Below are 21,827 nucleotides of genomic sequence, written 5' to 3'. Positions count from 1 at the left end.
TGCACTCCCAGCCCACGCTGCAGCTACAGTGAGAAGGCAGAAAGCCCGCTGGGGTGACTGAAGCCCTTCACTCTAGATGAATCACACCTCTAAGTGGCCCCCTACCCACCCTGCATGGCAGGATGTCGCCCCTTCAGAGCGGGGACCAGAGGAGGCTGTCAGCTCCCGAGGTCTGAGCTTGACAGGGGCTTGGGGGGAGGCGGGGAGGGGGGCCGCGCTCAGGGACAGCCTGGAGTGAGCCTTGGCTCTGGATCAGATGGAGGCTCCAGGGCTAGGAACCCGACCCCGCCGCTCTCCGGCGTCAGGCAACACCTTTGGCATCTGTGAGCCTCATTTTCCACATTTGGGAGAAAAGCTGCCCTGAGCTGGACCAGTCGGACTCTCTGGGGTTTGGAACTGGGATTCACAAAAACCTAGGGAAGTTGAGGACTTGGGGGCTGAGGGCACTATCCTGAGGCAGCGTCATAGAGCCCATGAACACAGAAAGCAGAGAAAACTGGTGTGCACAGGAGGCCTTGGTGCCCCCAGGGAGGTGAGGGGGATGCAGTCTGAGTTATTGATGGGTTTTCCCAAGCCAAACCTTCCCTCCGCTGCATTTCCTGGCCCGGGCTTCACTGAGACACTCCATATCCTTATAAATTCTCCTCTTTTTTCTCAATCTGTTTGAGAGGATTTTAATTGTATAGTAGATGGTGTTTCCAAAAGCTACAACAATCTCTCTCAACCCACATGCTCGTTTGCAATAGGCCCGTGCCACTCTTCCACATTAGTGAAATCTATTTCCCCTCCCCTGGCCCTGAGACTGTGATTTAGCCAGTGGATGAGGCATCAATGACATTCCGGGGCTTCCAGATCCGAGCATTAAGAAGACCCGGCAGCTTTCACTCGTGCATCCTGAGGGGAGCCAATGACCAGGTAAAAATGTCACTTCCCTGAAATCACCATGCTGTCAGGAAGGCTCAGCAAAGCCACTTGGAAAGGCCATGCAGCACGATGCCCACCCAGGCCCCAACTGGTCCAGCCATCTTGGCCCAGGCTCCAGCTATGTGAATGAAGAAGCCTTCTTGAATGATCTAGACCCAGCAGACAACTCATGGAGCTGGCCATCGACAACTGAGCTGTCCCCATTGAGCCCTCCCCGAATTGCAGAAGCATGAGCAAACCAAGATTGCTGTTGTCTTAACCATTACGTTTGGGGTAGTTTGCAACAATGGATAACAAATGAATCGTAGCCAAAAGACTACAATCCTCCCTACCTACATCTGTTAGGTTCCTGAGTACAAACAGTGACAGATCCTATAATGAGGGACACCAATTAGGGTGAGATCCCATGAGCTGAGGAGGCCTCGGGTTCAGGTCCCAGTCTGGTCTTTGACTGTGTGACTCTATTGTTCTAAGTGTCAGAAATGCCATCCTCACCCTGCACCCCAGCCAGGTCCTGTGAGCATCCCTCCTGGACCAGCCTGGTGACCTGGACTTCACGGAGCAATCTGCCCCAAGCTGCGTTACTCTTCTCCTCCTTTCACAGTATCTTTATTCAGCACCTAATTCATTCAGTGAGTGTTTCCTCTACAAATGGCTAATAAACATAAGAAAATATGCTTAGCCTTGTGAGTAATCAGGGAAATGCAAATTAAAGCAAGAATGAGATTCACCTTCCTGTTTATCAGACTGGCAAAATGAAGATTGATAATAACTGCTCTAGACACGAATAGGACATATTTGGGGTCTCAGGTGCTGGGAATCCAGCAATTTGGAGGACAATTTAACAGCATCTATTAAAATACAAAATGTCTGTATCTTCCAATTCAGCAATCCCACGTCGGAGTTTGTATCCCAGGGAAATACTCGCACATGTTACACAAAGAGGCACATGCAAAAGTGTTCTCTGCAGTGTAGTCAATAACAGTGAAACTCTGGAAACGTAGCACACTTCCGTTAACAAGGGCACTGTACCCCCCTCTGGTACACAAGGCCCATTACCATGGATGGTATTTTATGCCATATTCATGCCGTAGCATAGATGATATACATAGACGACATACATAAATGACACATAGCACATAAGTGCTGATACTGAAAGATCTCTAAGACATATTGTTCAGTGAAAGTGCATCTGCACAGTACGACATTTGTGTAAACACCCACAGAAGAAATAGAAGTACAAAATTTCAAGCATAAATGAAAAATTTAAGGTGTGAAAAGGAACTCAGGAAACTGATAAAACGTGTTCTCTGGGGAGGTTGATGGAACTGAGAGGGCCAAGGGGGCTGTCTATCTCTCGTATTTTTATTTTTAATAATGATAATATATTTGGGTGTTTCTTATGTTATGAAACATAATTTTTAAAATTAGTGTTTATGAATACCCATGTGTGCAAGTGAGAAGAAACCAAGCTGAGGAGAGAGCCAGGGCAGGAGTTTGAGGCTCAGACTCAGGGGGAGCACAGGAGTGGGGAGATCACTGGGCCCAGGATGGTCAAGGAAAGCAGCCTGGAGGAGGGTGCCCCCAAAGGCTGTACAATAAAAATAGACTTCTAGAAAAAAATGAAATAAACCATAAAGATACACAAAATATATGTTTTATTATTAGATTCAACAAGCATAAAACTACTCTGCTAATTGCCATAAAAGTTTCCACACGCTTACTCTCAATTTCTATATTCACTGCAGGCCAATAGCCAAAAGTTTACAAACTGACAGCATCCACGGATACCCCCCACCACTTTGAGCAGCACTAGGATGGACCCTCTAACTCACTCTCAGGGCCAGTCACAGCCAAAGATGACCAAGAGCCTAACTCTACCTCCCTCTGGAGAATCATCTCCCTCCCTCACTGTGCGTCTACAATTCTCAAATCTGGGTGAGCATTAAATCCTCTTTCCTATGTCTACAGACTCCATCCTTAATAAGGGCCAGAGCTGGGGGATTTTCTGAAATACTTTTTAAAGCATTGCTACTGGGAAAGCCAGTAAGAGGAGGCTTGCTGAGAAGCACTATTTTCTTGCAGTCGGATTCCTGGTTGGGAGGTCAGCGATTCTGGGTTCTGCTTTTCAATCTATCACCAACTAGCTAAGAGACAAATAAGATTTCTCTGGGTGTCATTTTCCCACCCTATGAACTGGACAGAAAGGCGTCTCTGGACCCTGCAATGTCATCACTGTGTTTCCAATGATCTAGAAAATGCATATTGCCCCATAGGTTCAGACGTCAATGGCCAGGACAGAAATCATGGTGAGATCCTCTGGGAAAGAATTCCCTGGTTAACTAGTCACATGAGTTAATAGGTCTTATTAAACCGATGGCTGCTGTCCCTCCCTAGGTGAATCCTGGCACTACCACAGTGCCAAACTTGCTAACTTGTGTTTGCCTTTTCCCAAAGGCAATCTGTTGATTCTTTGACCTTCAAACCTCTGATCAGTTCACAGTCATGGACAGACAAGTGAATCTGGAGAAGCAGTACAGCCTCCCATCCAGAGGGACGTGAGTCCCATCTCTGCGAGTGCCCGAGCACACCCCTCCCCTCACTGGGCCTCAGTTTCCACATCTACAAAGAGGGAAATCAAACTACATGTTCAACTAGATGTTCTCTAAAGTCCCCTGCAAAGCTCTCTATTTTGTATATTAATTTGCCAATTATCACTAGACTTTCATCATAACACAAACCTTTGTAAAAGATCAATGTCACTTCTGGTCTGGATCACCAGTGTGACCTCCTCCATCCTGACCACATTTTCCACTCACTGTCCCATGTAAAGCCTGTCGCAGCAGCTAGACCCACTGAGAGTGTACCACAGTCCAGGCACTGAAGTCCCCTCTCTACCTTGATTAACCAATGTCGTCTTCAAAGCCATCGGAGGAGGTAGGAACTATAACAGGTACTGTTCTGAGCTCCACTTTACAAAGGGAATTGTGACCCAGAGAATTGAAGGAACTCGCCCACAGTCACACAAGTGGAATGCAGTAGGCAGTGTGGCTTTAATCAATGTCCATTGAGCCCCTACTATGCGCATATAAGACCCTGCACAGAATCAATATTTGGGGCCACCTGTGATGGTATTTACGTTACGTTCAAAAACCAATTTCTCCTTCTTCCCAAGCAGCCAAGGGAAATGCAGGACAAGTAGAATTTCCTTTGTCAATATTCTATATACCAAAGAGAACATTAGCAGGTCGTGCCAGGAGATGCAGCTCTCAGCACAAATACCTCCTATTATCACCGAATCAATGGCTCCAGTGCTCAGTTTGAGAGTACTATCCTTAAGGAAGGAAAAAGCTTTCGAGTGAAATTCCAATTTCCCTTTACAAACAGCCTCCTGGTAAGACCAGCCAGGGGGCCAGATGGTTGATGCCCAGGTGGGCTCTGAAATGCAGTGGGAGGGCTGTGTACCGGGAGAGCTGAGGTTCTCACTTCACAGGAAACCCCGGGAAAACAGGAGAGGTATTTCTAAAAACCTGTAGACCTTAGGTGACCCTTCCTGAAGAAAGACACCTTAGCATGGTGGCGAAGAGCATGACCTCCTGACCCACATTGCTTGGGTTCGACTCCCGGGGCCACCACTTATTGGCTCTGTGACCATGGGCCCGTTAATTAATCTCTCTGTGCTTCAGTTTCTTCATCCCTAAAACACAGACAACAGTAAGGTTCTGCGAGGATTCTATAAGTCCATACTGTACATGCAAACGAATTAGAATCAATTTTGGGGACCACCTGTGATGGTATTTACGTTATGTTCAAAATACATACGCATCAGCTGTTATTATTATAATTCTTGGTAAATCACAAAGCCCACTATTTGGAAATGCAGAAGTCAAGGGTTCAAGTGTGGGATTTCACTTCCTCATGAAATATGCTTCCTTATAAGAACAGTGTGATGAGCTTCCCTGAACACAAAGCAACAGGAATGACTTTCTTTTCCTTCCTCCCTCCACTGTCTAAGTGTATCCATCCTCGGGTCCCCATCTCCTCTCCTTCCCAGACTGTTCCAGCGCCCATGGCCTCCACCCCTCCTCAACATGCTCGCAGCCTCCTCTACCCCAGCCTGGGCTGTTCCTTGACTGTGGAGGAGTCAGCCTACCGAGAATGGGGGCTGGATTTTTCCTCTGCTTCTCCTCCCACCCACGACTCATCCCCCTGGATCAGCCTGGGTCACCTCTTCCCATCCTCCCTGAGGAAGGCTGACACAGGGCTGGGCCCACAGAAGGGATCGGGGAAGGACTAAGTCGTACCAAGTGACCACAGGGGTCAAGGTTGCTGAGAAGACAATCTGGGGTGAAACGCTGGTCACAGCTCACCTGCAAGCTGTCTACAGAGCATGGCCTCCAGCAGTCCTAGAGGGGCTGACCTCTTCTCTGACTCCTGCCAAGACTACAAATCCTGGCTGGGGTTTGATTTCTGCATTTTGTCCCCATCTGACCCAAAATCAGCTCTCTCAGTATCCCCTCACTCACCACTCCCTAGGAGCTTCTATGTGGGGAGCAAGCAGGTACCCCAGAGTCCAGGCCCTGAATTAACCCAGGGCCCTCACTCCCCCTGCAGCCTTCGGCCCCCAAGTCTTCAACTAGATCCGCAAACCATGAGCCTGTTCAGTGCAATGGGGGTAGGCTCTTGCCCAGGGGTCAGGATCCCTGTGGTCTCCTCCACAGCAGCCTTCCTTAAATGCCCAGACTCACCCAACCAAACTGCAGGGCTGAGGGAAACCCCTTCTCAACCCCCAGAACAAGCCATAAGTAATTCCTACATTTTAAAATGCATTTTTTCTTAATATTAAAAAGGAATATATACCCTTGTAAAGTTTTGGAAAATACCGAAAAGCACAAAGGAAAAAGTAAGAAATCGTTGACCCATGATTAACTGTGAGTTATCTGTGACCCAGAGTTATCCGTGTCTAACAAATGGTTCTGTCCTCTCATACAGACATATTAGATGCCCAAGCTTCTGTGATACCCACTAGAGGGAGCTGGGCACCCCTCCTTTTAGCCCAACTAGTAGCATTGGGTGTTTACGTGTGAACCAGGAGGCTCCCAGAAAATCTCAAAATCAAGCCCACACTTGGGGTTCAGACATCCAGGCCCACAAAATAGACAGGTGTAGGGCTGTGCCACGGTTAATGTTATGTGTCAACTTGGCTAAGCTATGGTGCCCGGTTGCTTGCTCAAACACCCATTGAGATGTTGCTATGAAGGTGTCTTTTAGATTTTAATCATTTAAACCAGTAGGCTTTGAGTAAAACAGATTACCTTCCTAGTATGCGTGGTCCTCGTCCAATCAGGGGAAGCTGACGTTTCCCCAAAGATGAAGGAATTCGGCCTCAAGACTCCCACGTGGAGACCCTGCCTGAATTTCCAGCCTGCCTGCCCTGCCCTGCAGATTTCAGACTCAAGACTGCAATACAAACTCTCACCTGAATTTCCAACCTGCCAGCTCACCTATGGACTTCAGCCTTGCCGCCCTCCCACAGCTGCGCGAGCCAATTCCTTAAAATGAATCTCTTTTTATGTATACATATCCTACTGGTTCCGTTTGTCTCGAAAACCGTGACGAACACAGGCAAAGCCAAATGGCAGAGCAGCTCTGAGACTCGTGAGGGCGGGTCACAGCAGGCCAGAGGCTGGAGGGAAAGAGTGGTCTGAATGCGCCACGCTGGCGATCATTTGAACGGTCTCGAACCCGCCTCTCTGGTGGCCAGAGGGCACACTCATCCACAACAGACGCTGTCCCACTACACACACCCAGAAGCACCCTGCTGTGGGGCCTCTAACGAGGACGGTTCTCCCTCCTGACTACCCAGCAGGCAATTCGCTGGGCCCTGCATAGCCTCTGTCCCCAGGCAGGGGCTAGTGGGGCTGGCGCCTGGCAGGCGTGAGGTTCAAGGCGGCAGATCCACGCGCAGCCAGCAGGAGCAGAAGGGTCTTGGCGCAGCAGGAGGAAGAAGGGTTTCACAGCCGAGCCTCCACGTAGCCGGGGTAGCCGCACCCTGCTCTGTGGTCAGGGGCTCAGGGGAAATGCATGTGTGGGTCTGTGCAAGCCAGACAGAAGAGACAAGGGCAGGACAAGAGGCCAGCAAAAGTTGGGACTCTGACCAGAGATGACCATGAGAACATGAGCTCCCTGGAATACATGACCGCCCGGAGAGGTCACTGAAGCTCCCCCGGGATGTGGGATAATGTGCTTACAGCAACTTGAGCTAAATCTCAAAGGACAGCTGTTGTCACATGGAAAACGCTATGGGTGGGAGAGGCCTAGGGGAGAGCAGCCCTCCCACAGTTGGGACACAGGCATATTGGCAGGAAAGCAGGGCCCAGAGTGGCCGGCGTCCTGTTTCAGGACTTTCTTAGAGCTTGGATTAAATGTCTCCTTGCTTCTGGCTTATGTCTAGCCTTTGGCACTGCTGATGATTTTCTGTGTGTCTTGGGAAGGTGAAAGGGGGTGAATTAGCAGGTGCAAGTCTTTAGCGGTCATAACCTCCAAGTCCCCTAATTTGTTGTTTTCAGGGACTTGTCTTGTTCCAGGCACAGCTGAGGACGGTGGCGAAAAGGAGATCAGGGTGGAAGGAAGTGGATTTTAGCCCACATCACTGATCGGCTGGCTCTGGCCGAGGGAGCAAAGCAGAACTGCCACCCCCCACTGGGCCAGGAAGTTATCAGAGTGTCTGCCCGGAAGGCCATCAACCCCCAGTGTGGAGAGTGGCCAAACAGAGACCAGGGACCCCGACAGGGAGACCAGCCCCCTGGGAATCTGAACTTCTCCAGACTCTTCCATGACCTGGGGGTCATGTAAGGCACCCCAACCACAGAGACAGCCTTATCCTCACTTGGCAGATGAGAAGCCTGAGGCTCAGAGGGTGAAGCTTTTGGCCAAGGGCAGACAGCCGGTAAGTCCCGCAGAAGGACTGGACCCTTCCTCCCAATGCAGGCTTGGGGCAAGTTCAGTCGATACTCCCAAGCTGCCTAGCCACTGGGCCTGACTTTTGGCAGCAAAGGGCTGAATCCAGGCCCCATCAACCTCACAGACCACCCACCTTTTATTAAGCTGTGTCTCGGGCTCCTGCCCTCTGGGGGGCCGACCCACAAGTTACCCCACAGCAGAAGCAGCCTGGCCCAGGAGAAGAGGAAGGGACTTGTGATGTGGGCTCATCTCACTCTGCAGGCAGAGGTGGGGAGGGGACGGGCCGGTGGTACAGTCAAGGGGCAGCCTTCCTGCAGGGCCCTCACTGGGCCTGCTGTCACCTGTAAAGTGGGGATGGGAACGGAGTGACTGTTAAGGTTCCTTCCAGCTCCGATGTTCTCTGCGGAGCAGCATCAGGACCAGAACTCAGGCCACCACCCCTTCCTATCCTTAGAGCCACCCAACTTGTCTCCTGCCTTTGGGGCATGTCCCAGCCAAGCCACCGTCCACTCTGTTCTTTCTACAGTGCCGATGTGACCATGTCACCAGTTCCGCCAGTGCCTGCCTTACCCAGGCCACATGCCCCCTGGCCGGGGCTCTGGCCACTGCTCAGCCTCACCTCAGTGGCCCCACCGCCCATCCATGACTGACTCCACGCCGACAGCCTCCCGGCGGTCCCCGAGCCTGTCTCTTTCTCACTCACTCTGGGAGACCCTCCCTGCACCTTGACCGCCCCTCCACTGGCCTCCACACCTCCACCATCACACAGGTGAGCTCTGCTCATCCTCTGCCACCCGGGGGGCTGGGTGGTATTGGTGAGTCCACACTCACTGGCCCTCACAGCCCTTGTCTGATTACTGGTCTGTCCCTGCCACCATGCTGGGACAGCCGCTGTGTCTTCTCTCCCTGCACCCTGCACTTGATAGGTGCTCAATAACGATTGAATTTGTACCGAATGTCCTCTGCCTTCCTGCCTAGTGCTCTTACAGGAGCCCAGGAAAGGCAGACTTGGGTGGAAACATTCAGAGTCTGCCCGTTGTGTCAGGGCGTTCTCAAATCCCTCTGTTCAAGCCTCTTACTCCAAGCCTCCCGTGGTCATCCCCATTCCTTTGTCCATTCGACAAACATTTGTTAGGAACCTACTCCGTGCTAGGCACCCACAGTCACGCCTTGCACAGGATCTTGCACATAATGGGTCCTCAATGTTTGTTGACTTTGAATGTGAAGAAACAGAGTGACCATGATTAATATTCCCTCACATTTCCAGGAAGTGGTGTTCTCCTCCAGTCCTCACAATGACCCTCCATGGTAGGTGTTGTTATTTCACTTGACAGGTACAGCAACTGAGGAGAAAAGGTAGAGAGAGATGTGTCATCCAGGAGGCACTGGAGCAGGACGGACACCATAGACCAGACCCCTTCCCAGGGGACAGCGGCGGCCCAGCCGGCACCACTCTCGGGATCCCCTCCGTGGGTTTCTGCCCAGCTCAGCCCGTGGCATCTGCCCCCAGGAGGAGCCTACACAGGAGACAGGGGGCAGCTGTGAAACCACAGACACGACAACCAGGAGCCAGGCCCCAAGTGCCACTCAGCCCCGGAGCCCAAGCGGTTCCGGAAAATACAAGCCCCACAGCTGTTCTCCAGGCACAAAGTTCAAGGCTCCTTGATGAGCAGGTAAAAACTGCCAGAGCTGACTTAATCCCTATTAATCAAACATGATGACTTGTTTTTCTTTGGAGCCAAGTGACAACAGAGCTGATCATAACTCATACTTGGATCTGACCACCCTGAACTAGAATTTGAGAGGAAAAAAAAAAAAAAGAGAGAGAGAGAGAGATCAGAGTAATATCCCACAGAACCAACAGAAAAAATAAAAACTAAAAATGAGCAAAATCAATGCCTATTCTTTCAGCAATGCTATAAAATTGTGTTCTGAAATTGCATCGCAAAAGCATACTTTGCAGTCTGGGGCTAAATGGGTGTGACCACAGCTCAAATAAGGAGATAGCATCATAAACCTGGGGGACAAGATGTCATCTGGCCATAAAGGGGGCATTCCCCCTCATCTGCTGTGGCAATGGGTCTGAGCAGTCTCAGTCCCAAATGAGAGATGGGGTCCATGTGATGGCCCTGCCAGGCGGGACAGGGAGTCTGGCCAATGCCCCCTGCGTGGTGCAGCCCCTGCCTTTCCTTCAGACTCTGGACTGAGATGCCATCTTATCTCTTGCCCGGGCTGCTGCACCAGCCACTTTGCTTTCTCCTTAACTTCAGACTTGTGGCTCTAACGCAAGAACACCCTGCCGCCCAAGCAAGCATTCTAGATTGCAGATCCAACCCTGTCCCTCTTCCACTCAGAGACACATGCAACCTGTGTCCCTAAGAACCCCAGTCCTCCAAAGTCACCCTTTCCTTTCATAACCACACACAATGACCTGACTGTTCCAGCCCATTAGACTTACAGAAAGTCGGGCTCTCCCCAACAGTTCTGGTTCCCAGACATGGGGTGTCTTCCACTTTCCTGGTCACCTTTTACTCTAAATTCTACTCCTGTTCAATTCTTGATCCTTCTGTGTTGATCAGAATTCCTTGGGTGGTAAGCAACAGAAATACACTTCAAACTAGCTCAGGCATGGACCCTCTCCCCTCCTCTTTTCTCTGCTCCCCTTTCCTTCAGCTTGGCTTTCCCCAGACAACAGTCAACAGCCAAGTCAACGGCGGTGCTTTGCACCTGTCAGTTTCTCCAAAAGAGGAATAGTCTTTCTCTTTGATGCAAAGTTTAAAAATCCCAGGGAAGGGCTCTGATTGAGTCAGTTCAGATCAGCCATCCACTCCTGTACCAACCAACTGTGTTCAGTAGGGTGAGGCCCTCTCCTTTGTCCAGCCTGGTTGATTGCATAGGCCAATCCAATCACGTGGCTGAATTAGAACGTGCACTGGGGAGGGTGGGGGCAGGGAGGGAGGAGAATCTTGCCCCCAAGGAGGCAAAAAGTGGTACTTGGAAGGCAAAACAATCTTAGATATTATAAGGGTTTATGGCCCTCCAAAGAACCACAGTACATAAATAGATATACAATATGTCTGTGGTATTAAAATTTCATAGGGGGGAGGGCAATTAGGAAAATAATATAAAAAGGGCTCCTTTTGGGTGGAGGGATGATTATAAAGAAAAAATGTTGAGAAACACTGGAGCAGAGGATGGAGGATTGCTCACAAGGACAGGGCCATTCTGGACAAAACAATGTCCAGCACCCTTCCCTCCTGCAGCTGCTGACCCCTCTCCAGCTCTATCCACGCACAGGCACCCGTCCTCATTCCCCAAGCGCCACTGGCACAGGCTGTCATGTAGGATGGCCTATTTCTGAAGATGGGGGTTAGCAGAGAATAATTACAGCCCCATCACTAATGTTCACTGACTATTAACACCTCTGGGAAGCCCCTCCAGCCTATCCCTCCTCAGACCCAGCAGTCTTTGTTCCCCCTTTCTCTCCAAGTCCCTGGGACAACCCTCAGCCCAGATCCCAGCCCTTCTACCCCTTCACTGACTTAGATGCCAAACTAGGCTAAATCCAGAATTTCCACTGCTTTATTTTACAAAGCAAACCACCCATCTCCCTTTCTAGACCATCCTCAGTTTGCCTTTCATAACCAAAAAGGGCCATAAAGGCATTTTCATAAATAAAAAGGCTCCTCTGCTCCAGTCTGCCCTCAGGAAGAGAAAGCTTATAAATGACAATTTGTATTAGCCTTGTCCAGATCATAGCTGCTGGCAGGGTTTCTTCTGCCACCAGCAGTCTCTGAAAGCAGAGAAAAGCTGTCCAGAGGACAGTTTAGGGGCTCAAAAGTTTTTGTATGTTTCTTATTGTTGTTGCTGTTTGTTTTTAACCCATTACATTTAGGAGGGCCAAGTCCAGACTCTCCTAACCTTCTAGGTTCCCTTAGACTCCCAGAGGTGAGATGAGAATTCCCACACAGCACTCATAAGGGAGGTGCTCCCAGGAGGGACTGGTAAGAGAGGGGGCAAAGCAGGACAGAAAAGGGAAAGAAGACCCGCAGCAGTGAGATGCCTGGGAGCCCCAAGTTAATCACATCTGGAGTTGGTTCACCTCCAGGAAAAGGAGCACTAGCCCGTCAATGGCAAAGCATACCCTTGGGGGTTGGAAGATGTAAACCCCTGGGTTCCTGGGGATCAATCCCTACCTTGGTGCAAAATGCAGCTCTAGTTGTCCAAGAGATGCCCTCCTATGAACTTTCCAGGTTGGAGGAGGGCACCGTTTGGAAACACAAGGAAAGCCAGGGAAGCGCACACAGAATGTCCTACCAGGGAGGAATCAGGACCGAGCGCCCATGTGCCTGCTCTGTAGACCCTCCTAGAACTAGAGCAGATCTAGCTTCCTTACAGCCTGTCCTAAACTGCCTGACCCTACACTGTCCCCACCCCAGCTAGACACCCAGCCCAGCCAGCTGTGCTTGCCCAGCTCCTTGCTCCTGTTCTCCCCAACTCCTCCATCTGGAGGAAAGATCTCTCCCTTCTCCATCTGTTTAAATCATTCAAGGAGCTCCTGTAGTGACTTTCCCCCAGAGAACCCCCCCCCCCCAACTCCCTGAGCTGTCCCGCACCTTGTACTATCCGACAGCTCCCATCACAGTTATTCAGGCCCAGATCTCACAGGGTCCACACACCTTCCCTCTGCTGGCACTCTCTTCACAGGCAATGAGGCTGGCCTCAAGGTCGGAGCCTCTGCTCTCTGCTTAACAGCACCCATTGTGATGGAGATGCTCCAGTAACACGTGCTGAAAAGAACTGTTGAACCTCATGATGACCCATCAGCTCTGAGGCTACCCACCCTTCAATCGAAGTCCGACTGAGTGTTTATTTCCTACCAGGAGCCCTCTCTGATCAAGCCCATCTGACTGGGTCCAGTAAAGCCATATCCTGTCTCAGGGGTTTCTACCCTGTCACCTTCAGATGAATGGGGAGATCTGGTCAACTCTTCCTTTGATCTCCCTATAAAAATGCCCCTGCACCATTGGAGCTAGGCTCTGTGCAACAGAGGAGAAAGGGAGGAACAAATAAAAAGAAGTGCCTCCCCTGCCTCCCAACCAAGCTGCGTGGAGGCCAGCCTCATCCAAGGGGTCATAAGAGAACAGTCCACATCGAGGAGAATCAGGGGCTCAGATTTAGGCCCTGAGATTTCAGGGCAGGCCAATGTGGGAGCTGGTACAGTCAGGAAGGGCTGCCTGGAGGAAGCAGGTGGAGGAGAAGAACTGAGGGACAGAAAAGTATCCCAGGCAGAGACCAGAGTAAACAGAGTGTCTAAGTTTCTTGAACTTGGGCTGTACCCACCTCGTCTGCACCCTCCAGGAAAAGCTCAGTGCCTCACTAATCACATTCCTCAAATGCTTTCCCCTCAGATCCTAATAACATTGGAATTGCTGCTTAAGCTTTTAAACGCTGTGCACCAGGCCCACCTGTTAGAACAGTTCCACAGCCTTCTTCAGTGGTTCCCAGAATCCTCACCTCCTGAGCCCTGACCCAGCCCTAGGCTGGACCTGTCCCCATCTGAGACCAGCACTGCTCAGCCCTGCCTGATATCAGGATCCCTGTGAAATTTACTAAAACATATCAATGCCTGGGCCCTGCCCCAGCCTGTATCATCAGAAGCTCTGGGTGGGGTCTGGCATTGCTGCATTTGTTGTCGTTGTTCCTTTGTTGTTGTTGTTGTTGAATATATTTTTTTAGCATTTTATTTCAAATTTATAGAAAAGTTGGAAGAATGATCCAAAGTATACCCACATACTCTTTGCCCACATTTACCGATTATTTACATTTTACCTCACTTGTTTTATTGTTCTCTTTCTCTCTATATGTGTATTTGTGTATGTGTGTGTGTATTTCTGAACCCTTTGAAAATAAGTTAGAGATATGGTATCCCTTTAGCCCTAAATATTACTCCCTAAGAACAAGAATTTTCTCTTACCTGTGGATAGGGCACTTATCAAAATCGAGAAGTTGAACACTGACACAGAACTATTATTTAATCTGGCCTCCACGTTCAATTTTCGATTGTCCCAGTGGGCAGTGGTGTGTGGTAAAAGCTCCCCAGACAATCAGAAGATGCCAGCAGGGCTGGGAAGCCTGGTGGGGATGAGATCCGCCCAGCCCACTCTGTGCTCTGCCAAAACCACAAAGACCCCCGCCTCCCTTTCTCAATTCCTCTCTCCCCAGCGTGGGCAGCTACAGCCCTGGCAAAGGTGGCAGGCTGGTGAAAGGCATTAACCCCTTCTCTGCAGACTGGAAGCAGAGTCTGGTCTCTCCGGCTGCCTGGGCAGAAGTTGCTGCCCAGCACCGCTATAAATAACCTGAAGGGGGCGGGCCGTGGCGCGGTGTCACTAAGGAGGGTGGAGGGGGGAGAATACCCCCTCTTCCCGTGCCCGGGGCCATACCTTGGCCGCCTGGTGCGTTGGGGAGGGAGGGGCCCACACAGCTCTAGCCTGGGGCGGGGGAGGGCGGGGGAGGGCGGGACCGCTGTGCTCTGAGGTGCGCTCGGGTCCGCAGCCGCTGAGGGCATGGGGGGTCCCGCGGGGCCCCGGCGCCTTCTCCACGCCCCGCACCCGCTCCTCTGCCTGCTCTGCCTCCTGCCGCCGCTGCTCAGAGTAAGTGCGGGGAGTGGTGGCGGGCGGGGAGTGGTGGCGGGCGGGGAGGCGCGGGGTAGGGGGGATCTGTTCGCAGGGTCGAGGCGCCGGGAGCTGGAGCTCCGTGCTCTCCTGACTGCGAGGCGGTAGGGGGTCTCACTGCTCAGTTACTGGGCTCGGTTTCACTTAGCCCTGTTAGGAGTTGGATGGAGGAGGTCTTAGGGCTTGGTGGCTGGGTTGGGGTTGGGGATCCCTGTGTCCGGTGATGGGATGGAGATGTCCTGCCTGGATGAGGGGGCAAGTGGAGGGAAGATGAAACTCTTCACACCAGCTAGGATGGGACCTGGAAGCCCTTGTGGATGAGCAGAGCATTCTGGGGGACGCCCTAGTGTCTAGGACATGCCCTTCCTCGGGTCCAGAAATTTCCTGTCCCCTGTCCACTCTGTCACCTCCCCCATAGATCCTGCTCCGTCTCCCCTGCAGGAGCCTCAAGTCCCTTCCTCACCCCATGCCAGTTCTGGCCCTTCCCCACAAGGGACCCCCAGAAAGCTGTCCCCCATCTCCGGCAGCCCGGTCCTCACACTTGTCTCAGTGACTGAAACCAGGCAGCCCTCAGTATCAAATGAGCAATGGGGCAGAGGGGGCACTTGGGGGAACCAGCCTTGCCAGGAGTTTCTCAAAGCTGTGCCCACTGGCCAGAGTCAGGGTCTGCAGGTAGGAGCCAAGGGTGACAGGATGGAGAGGAGCTGTACAGAAAGAGCTGAAGAAGTGGGGGTGAGGCTAAGAGGGGGTGATTTCCAGAAACAGATGTGGGAGGAATCTACCTCTTACCCTCTCCCCATTTTACAGATGGGGAAACTGAGGCTCGGGGAGGGAGGGTGACCTGTCCTAGGCCACACTTTTCATGAAGAACCACGACACTAAAAGGCTTCAGAGGCCATGCAGTGCAAGGGACAGAGCCAGGCTGGAGGTCAGGAGGCCTGGCCCCATCCCCATATGTACACAGAGGACTCCTTCGTTCAACACTCATTCAACAGATAGGTAGTGAGCGTCCACTATCTGTGGCAAAGTGGCTTTGCAGACAGACCTGATCAAATCCCTGCTTTGCTGCTTAGTGTGTGACCTTGGACAGGCTATTCAAATTTCCTCAGCCTCAGTTTCCTCCTGGGTAAAATGAGGATGATTTTGGTGCTTACTGAATAGGGTTGTCATGAGGAATAGTTGAGATAGTACAGGTAAAGCTCTGAGCACCGTGCCTGGCACAGAGTAAGCAGAGATGAAGGCACTAGGGGCCCTGCCCTCCCAGGGGGTCTGGTCAGGTGGAGGAGAGGAGTGGGCACCATGCTGAGGTGTGGTCAGTGCCCCGATGGGCAGATGGCCCCTAGACCTGCCAGGTCCTTTTAACGACATTGCAGGGATGGGTGGAGGCTGTGGAGTGGGTTCACTACCACCCCCCCTCCCCACCTCCCACTCCCAAGGTCTTGGGCTCTGAGCTCTTTTTGCCCCCTGGCACTTGTTCCGGGGTTAGGTGCCTTCAAGACAGTTGGTGTTAGGGCCAGGGTGGCCCCTCAGCCGTCCCCCTCTGGGGGCCATGATGCCAGCCCCCCAAGCTGGTTAGACGGAGAGGGTTTCTGGTTGCTGCCGCAGAGCCCGGCCAGGTTGAGGGGTCTGTGGGAGGGTACCCTGGGTCCCGGGGACGTCAGAACTGGCAACCTCCGAGGCAACAGTCTGCTCTCCCCTTAGAGTCAGCCCAGGCCCTGCCCCTAGCTCCCCGGATGGCCCAAGACTAGAGACTAGTTACTCACCCAAAGTTACTCAGCACGTAACCAGCTACAGAGGACCATGGTCTCTCTAGCCCCAAAGCGCAGGCTTCCTTGCTTTGGGTCTTCGTGGTAATGGGATTTATTTCTGGGTCCTCGTCCAACTATTCTGAGATTTCTGCTCTCTATGAAAAGAGAGTAAGTGACCTGGAGCGGGTGGTGGGGAAGGAGGGCGATCCAGGAGGGTCTGGCCTCCAGCCCTCTCATTTATTCAATAATACTTGATTCAACCAGTATTTAAGGAGGATCAAGCATGGTAAAGACATAAGGGTGAAAACACCAGCCCATGGCCCCTGCCCTATGAAGTTGATAGCCTAAAGAAGCCGCTGGCCGAAGAAAACATCGGCTAAGAATTAAGTGTGTATGTACAAACTCTGGTCATGGGAACTGAGAACAGGTGTGTGCAGGTATAAGAGCCTCTGCCAGGATTGGGAGGAAGTCTGGCGGGAGGTGGGCAGGATGGCAGGGATGGAGATGGGGTGGTCCTAGAGGGGGGCTGAGGGAAGAGCAAGCTGGGAGGAAGGCTCCAGAGTCCCAACCCTGAGAAGAGATGGTGTGAGGCTCCAGGGGGCATGGTGGGTGCTGGTGGGATCTGATTTCTATCCCAAGGGCACAGGGAGCTCAGGGCTCGCTAAGCTGGGGAGGGGCCTGATCTAAAGTGCAACTGTGAAAATTCCAGCTGGTGGTTGAGTGGGGAGGACAGCCTGGGTCAGCCCACACTGCAGGAGCCTGGAGGAGCCAAGCCTTGACCCTGCTGCTACCAGTTGCCCCCCGAGGCCTTTGAGAAGCTACTTTGGGAAGCAGTGCTGAAATCATGCAGGCTTCTTGGGCACCGGGTGCCATGCTAAGCCCTTTACTAAAACACTGGGAAGGTTGGGACAGTTATTTACAGACGGAAATGCAGGTTGAGTAAGGCTAAGAAATATGGCTGCTGGATTCCAAACCCCTTGATTCTAACCTCGCCTCCCCCTCTGTGAAGACCCCAAGAAGTCTTGTCTGGGTCCAACCTGTCGGACCTTTGAGCAACAAGGTGCTTCCCGCCAGGGCCTTAGGACAGCACTTCTGTGGTCTCTTGCCCCAGGTTCTTGCTTCTGGTGGGGCTGTCTGTCCTGAGAAGGCTCAACAAAGAGGGAAGGACCAAATTCCAGAAGCCTGGACCCTCCCTAACCTGCACAGCTCTCCCCAAGACCAAGGCCAGGGCCCTGCACACACACCCGGGGTCTGTGGAGGGTTGGGGGCAGGGGACTCAAGGGCCGTTTACCAGAAGCTAATTCATCTAATAACTCTTCCCCCAAGTTCAACTACTCTCTGAGTGTTTTCTAACCTAATCAGCTAATTTAGTCCCTCTGTTTTTGCCATTTTGTTGATGTTTTAGTATTTTTTTAAAAAACCGGTTTGTCTGCCTATTTAATTTCGTATTCCTAGTAAGTCTCAGATTTGCAGCACTTTATGAATTACGGGACTATTCTGTATTCTCTTAGTTGTCATTTTCTACTTTATTTAATTTTAAGCATTTTTAGGCCTCCTCAGTCAGTTGTAAGTCACTTTACTCAAAATTCTAATTTTTTAAGATATCATTTCAAATCTGCCAAGGGAGGGATATATTATCCAATAAGCTTATTTTGTTTATTCTGTTTAGTATCTACACAGGACTTACCACATGCTTGGTACTGTTCTAAGCTCTGACACACATTACCTGTTTTAAGCTTCACAACCACCCTAGGGCATAAGACCATCAATATCCCCATTTGACAGATGAAGAAGCTAAGGCAAGGTCATGTGCCCAAGGTCACTCATCTGGTAGTAGCAGGGCCAGGATTCAAACCAGGCAGCCTGACTCCATATTCCCTTCCCTTCACGAAAGTGTAAGACACTCAGATGCCAAAACAAATCAGAAAGAGGTGACTTTTAGGCAAACTGGATATTAGATGAGTTGATCATTAAGGAGATAATTTTAGGCCTAGTGACCTGTTACAGGACTTCTTGCAGGCCAGCTCCTGCCTTCCCTCCCCCCTTGCTCCCTCAGACAACTGTATGCAGGACCCAGGGCTTGGCACAGGTCAGAGAAGAGGGACAGAGGCTAGAGGGAGCCACAGGCTTTCAGAGATGAGAGAGAACACATGCCAAGGAAAGACCTGGAAGTTTCTCCAGGCAAGTTGGTGGCTGGATTCAGACTATATGGGAGAGTGGGACATCTTAGAGAGAGGGACCTGCTGGAACACTCAGGGTACGGAGAGCCCTATGGAAAGTTGCTGGGGGCTCTTGGGGCCCTCAGTCAAGGTCCCGGCAGCTAATAAGTTAGAACTGAGCATCTAAAAAGTCTCCCCTTCCAGGAAGCCTGCTCGGATACTCCAGAAAACAATTACCTACTTCCTTCATCTGACTGCCAGTCCCTCACCCTCTGCCTCAGCCAGCCACAGCTCCAGTACTGTCTCCCCTGTATCTGCTCAGGGCCCAGACTCTGCCCCCTCATGCCCCGTCCCCCCACCTTTCCTCCCTCTCTTCTGCCCCTCCTCCCCCCTCTACTCCTCCTCCTCCTCTCCTTTCTCCATCCTGCCTTCTCTCCCCTTTCTCCTCCCCCTCCTTCCCTCCTCCCCATACCCTGTCTTCAGTGTCCCCATCTCTTCCTCCTTCCCCGGGGTAGGGCATGAGTTTCTCTTTCCTCTGTTCCTGGCTCAGGCTCAGTGAGACCAGTGAATGAAAGAAAACACTGGGGAGGAACCCTCCCCCTCCAGAGGAGTCCTCTCTGACCTGGGGCGGAGAAGGAGAAGGCAGGGAGGGAGCTCACCCCGTTCCTGTCCAGTTACTGGCAGCCTGGCCGCAGGACCTGTGGTCCCAACTCTCCCAGGCTTAGACCAGCAGCTAAATTTAGAGGAAGCTTTGTCGCCAAGCCAGGAGGGAGCACGAGGCTGGGCCAGACCCCCGGCTCCAGGGAGGTGGCACCTTTGAGGCCCGCCTGGCGCCTGGGCCCCAGGTTCTGCCTGGACCGGGCCCGAGGTGGAGGAAGAGCAGCTGGCTCTCTTGTCTTGGCTCCCCTGCCAGGGCCTCTCCCTTGCCCTGTATAAGGGAGGGCTTGCAACTCCAGGCACACAGCGGCTGGACCCGGGCCGTCCTCAAAGGGAAAATTCAGAAAGAAGGCTACCTGACAAGCAGGAAGAGCCCAGAACTGAGTTCCCAGAATTGGGGGTAGGGGTGCAGCTCTCCCTGGCTGAGGGGGCCATGGTCTCATCCAAACAAACATTTATTGAGCACCTGCTACATGCCAGGCTCTGGACTGGGAACTGGGGACCCAGATGTGAAGCCGACAGATGTGGGCCCTGAGCTCCAGCAGCCTGTAGCCTCCTGGGGCGGGGCTGAGTGGGGGGGGGCAGCTCTCTGCCCCTATGACAGCCAAGAGCTGATCAGTACAGAAGTCCAAGGTGTCCCCCACAAAAGAGAGATAATGGGGTCTTCAGGTGGCTCAGATTCAGTTCTAGAAGCCAGACTTCTTGTCTCCCTTGAGCAAGGTCCTGCCGGGCTGGCTGGGTCTCCCTCCCCTCCTCCCATGACCTAGCTCTCTGCCCACAGGCCCCCACTCCACTGGTGAGAGCTGCTTCTGACTCACCCTTTTTTGGAGCTGGGGTCCTCCCAGCATTTGCGGACCACAGGCTTTCACCCCCTCACACGGGACCAGCTCTTCAGTGTGTATCTGACCAACTTGTGACCTACCAGACTGTCTGAACGGTTCTGCCTCAGCCCCTTACCCGCTGTGTGGCCTTGGGAGGTGACTTCGCTTCTCTGGGCCTCAGTTTCCTGACCTGTAAAATGGGGTCATTCACAGCCACCTCAGAGGCTGTTGTGAGGATTAAATGGGCTGCCCTGAAGCATTTAGAGCTGTGTCTAGCACATAGTAAATGCTGACTTCACATCCAAGAAGCCTCTTTCCCACCCTCTGTCCTCTTAATAGCATCCCCAAACCAGAGGCTTGCTGCTTCCTGAGCAGGCCCTGTGCTTCCCTGCCTCCGAGCCTTTGCTCGTTCAGCTTCTGCCCCTGGAATTTCTTTCTGCTCTTATTACCCTTCATCCTACCTTGGACCAAGTCCTTCTGTCCTCTTGGACTCAGCTTCCATGCGCAGTTTTCTCACCCAGCATCCACTGAGCACTGCTGAGCAGTGAGCCCGGTGAGGGAGGTGCACGTGCGTCTTCAGGGGCCACTGTACACGGGAGGGGTGCTGAGGGCTGAGAGGGGGAGCCACGCTGGCTGCAGAGCTTGGAAGGCAGAACATGGGGTTTCTAAGAGGCTTTTCTAGAGGAGAAGGGCTTGAACTGGGCTGCGGGACTCCCCCAAATGCGGTTTGAAGCCCCCATTGCTGAGCTCCCTAACTGTACCCCTCCTAAAGTCCTTGTCAAGAGCCACCATGTAACACGTGTCTTCTATGTACCAGCTCTTGACAGTCAGTAATTTGTTTAACGCACACCAAAGCCCCATGGGGTTTGTATTATCCGCATTTTAAAGACGGAGGCCAAGGCTCAAAAAAGTGAAGTAACTTGGCCAAGGCCACAGAGCTGAGAAGCAACATCCCCAGAGCTCTGAACGTGGATGGGCATGTCTGCAGTCTGCTGCCTCTGAGAGCTCATCACCCAGGCCTTGGGGATAATTATTCATGGCTGTGTCTCTGCTTTCCCTGGCCCGCCGTGGGCTTGCTGGGGGCACCGGCCTCTCCTTCCTCCTCCCTGCCTGCCCCTCCCCCACCCACCCACCACCATTAGCAGCAGCGGCTCTGTCCAAAATGGGCACCTCCAGGGTATGTTGCAGGTTTGAACTGAGTCAGATCCACCCAACCAGCCCCCTTGAAGAGAATGAACATCTTTGGCTTTGCCAGCTTATTCGACCAGTGGAGAAGGAGTTGGAGACGGAGCCCAGACTTGGGAATTATTCCAAAACCACTTCTGATCTGCTCGCCCATTTTGCCCAGGCTTGAACAGCACACATCAATACTGAGCACGGCAGCCAGTGCCCCCTGCTTTGCTCAGCAAGGAGACTCAGCCACGGCCTCAGATGGCAGCGACTGATACAAGGACAGCCCCACAGTGCCTGAGTCCTGGCGGAGGATGCCCGCCCGCCCCTGTCCATGAGCTCAGAGCCAGGTGTTCAGACCCTCCCAAAGCTGAACATGAGATGCCTGAGTGATGGGGCCACAGTGTGGCCACTGGGGGCTTTGAGAAGAGGAGCTTGCATCTAAGATGCAGAATCTGGTTGGTCAGAGCCCACCATCAACACCACATGCCTCTGCACTGAGCATTGCCTCTCCCGTGACTTCCAGAGGCTGGTGGCTCACTGGGAACTCAGCCCTCTCCCTGCCCCCAGAGAGAGCGTACTAGCTGCTTCTCAAACAAAGAGAAGGGGGATGGGAACGGGAGATGGCTTAGGCTTAGGGCCCACACTCTCCCCTGACCCAGCTGAGGGTGGGGCATCAGAACACTCCCAGGACCCAGAGTGTCCCCTCCC

At 52.4% G+C, this 21,827-nt stretch overlaps 1 protein-coding gene and 1 long non-coding RNA gene across 4 annotated transcripts in view; both read left to right on the top strand.

Moving 5' to 3' along the window:
• Positions 1-270: 270 nt before the first annotated feature.
• LOC309666146 lies at positions 271-14,233 on the top strand. The gene is made up of 3 exons (XR_014266936.1): positions 271-7,873; positions 8,414-8,656; positions 9,155-14,233. It is a non-coding gene; the product is annotated as an uncharacterized lncRNA (long non-coding RNA).
• A 158-nt stretch (positions 14,234-14,391) lies between these two features.
• The window catches only part of CRHR2 (corticotropin releasing hormone receptor 2), a 44,523-nt gene continuing 37,087 nt past the window's right edge, over positions 14,392-21,827 (top strand). For all 3 annotated transcript variants that reach the window (XM_082471876.1, XM_082471875.1, XM_082471874.1), the window contains exon 1: positions 14,392-14,540. In XM_082471876.1, coding sequence (XP_082328002.1) covers positions 14,454-14,540 — 87 coding nt within the window. In that variant the 5' untranslated portion in view covers positions 14,392-14,453. The remainder of the gene's footprint in view (positions 14,541-21,827) is intronic.

This window comes from Balaenoptera physalus, assembly GCF_965194825.1.
Source record: "Balaenoptera physalus genome assembly, chromosome: 8".
Taxonomy (NCBI): domain Eukaryota; kingdom Metazoa; phylum Chordata; class Mammalia; order Artiodactyla; family Balaenopteridae; genus Balaenoptera; species Balaenoptera physalus.
Note: the sequence above shows the minus strand (reverse complement) of the source record. Positions and strands in the feature narration are given on the sequence as shown.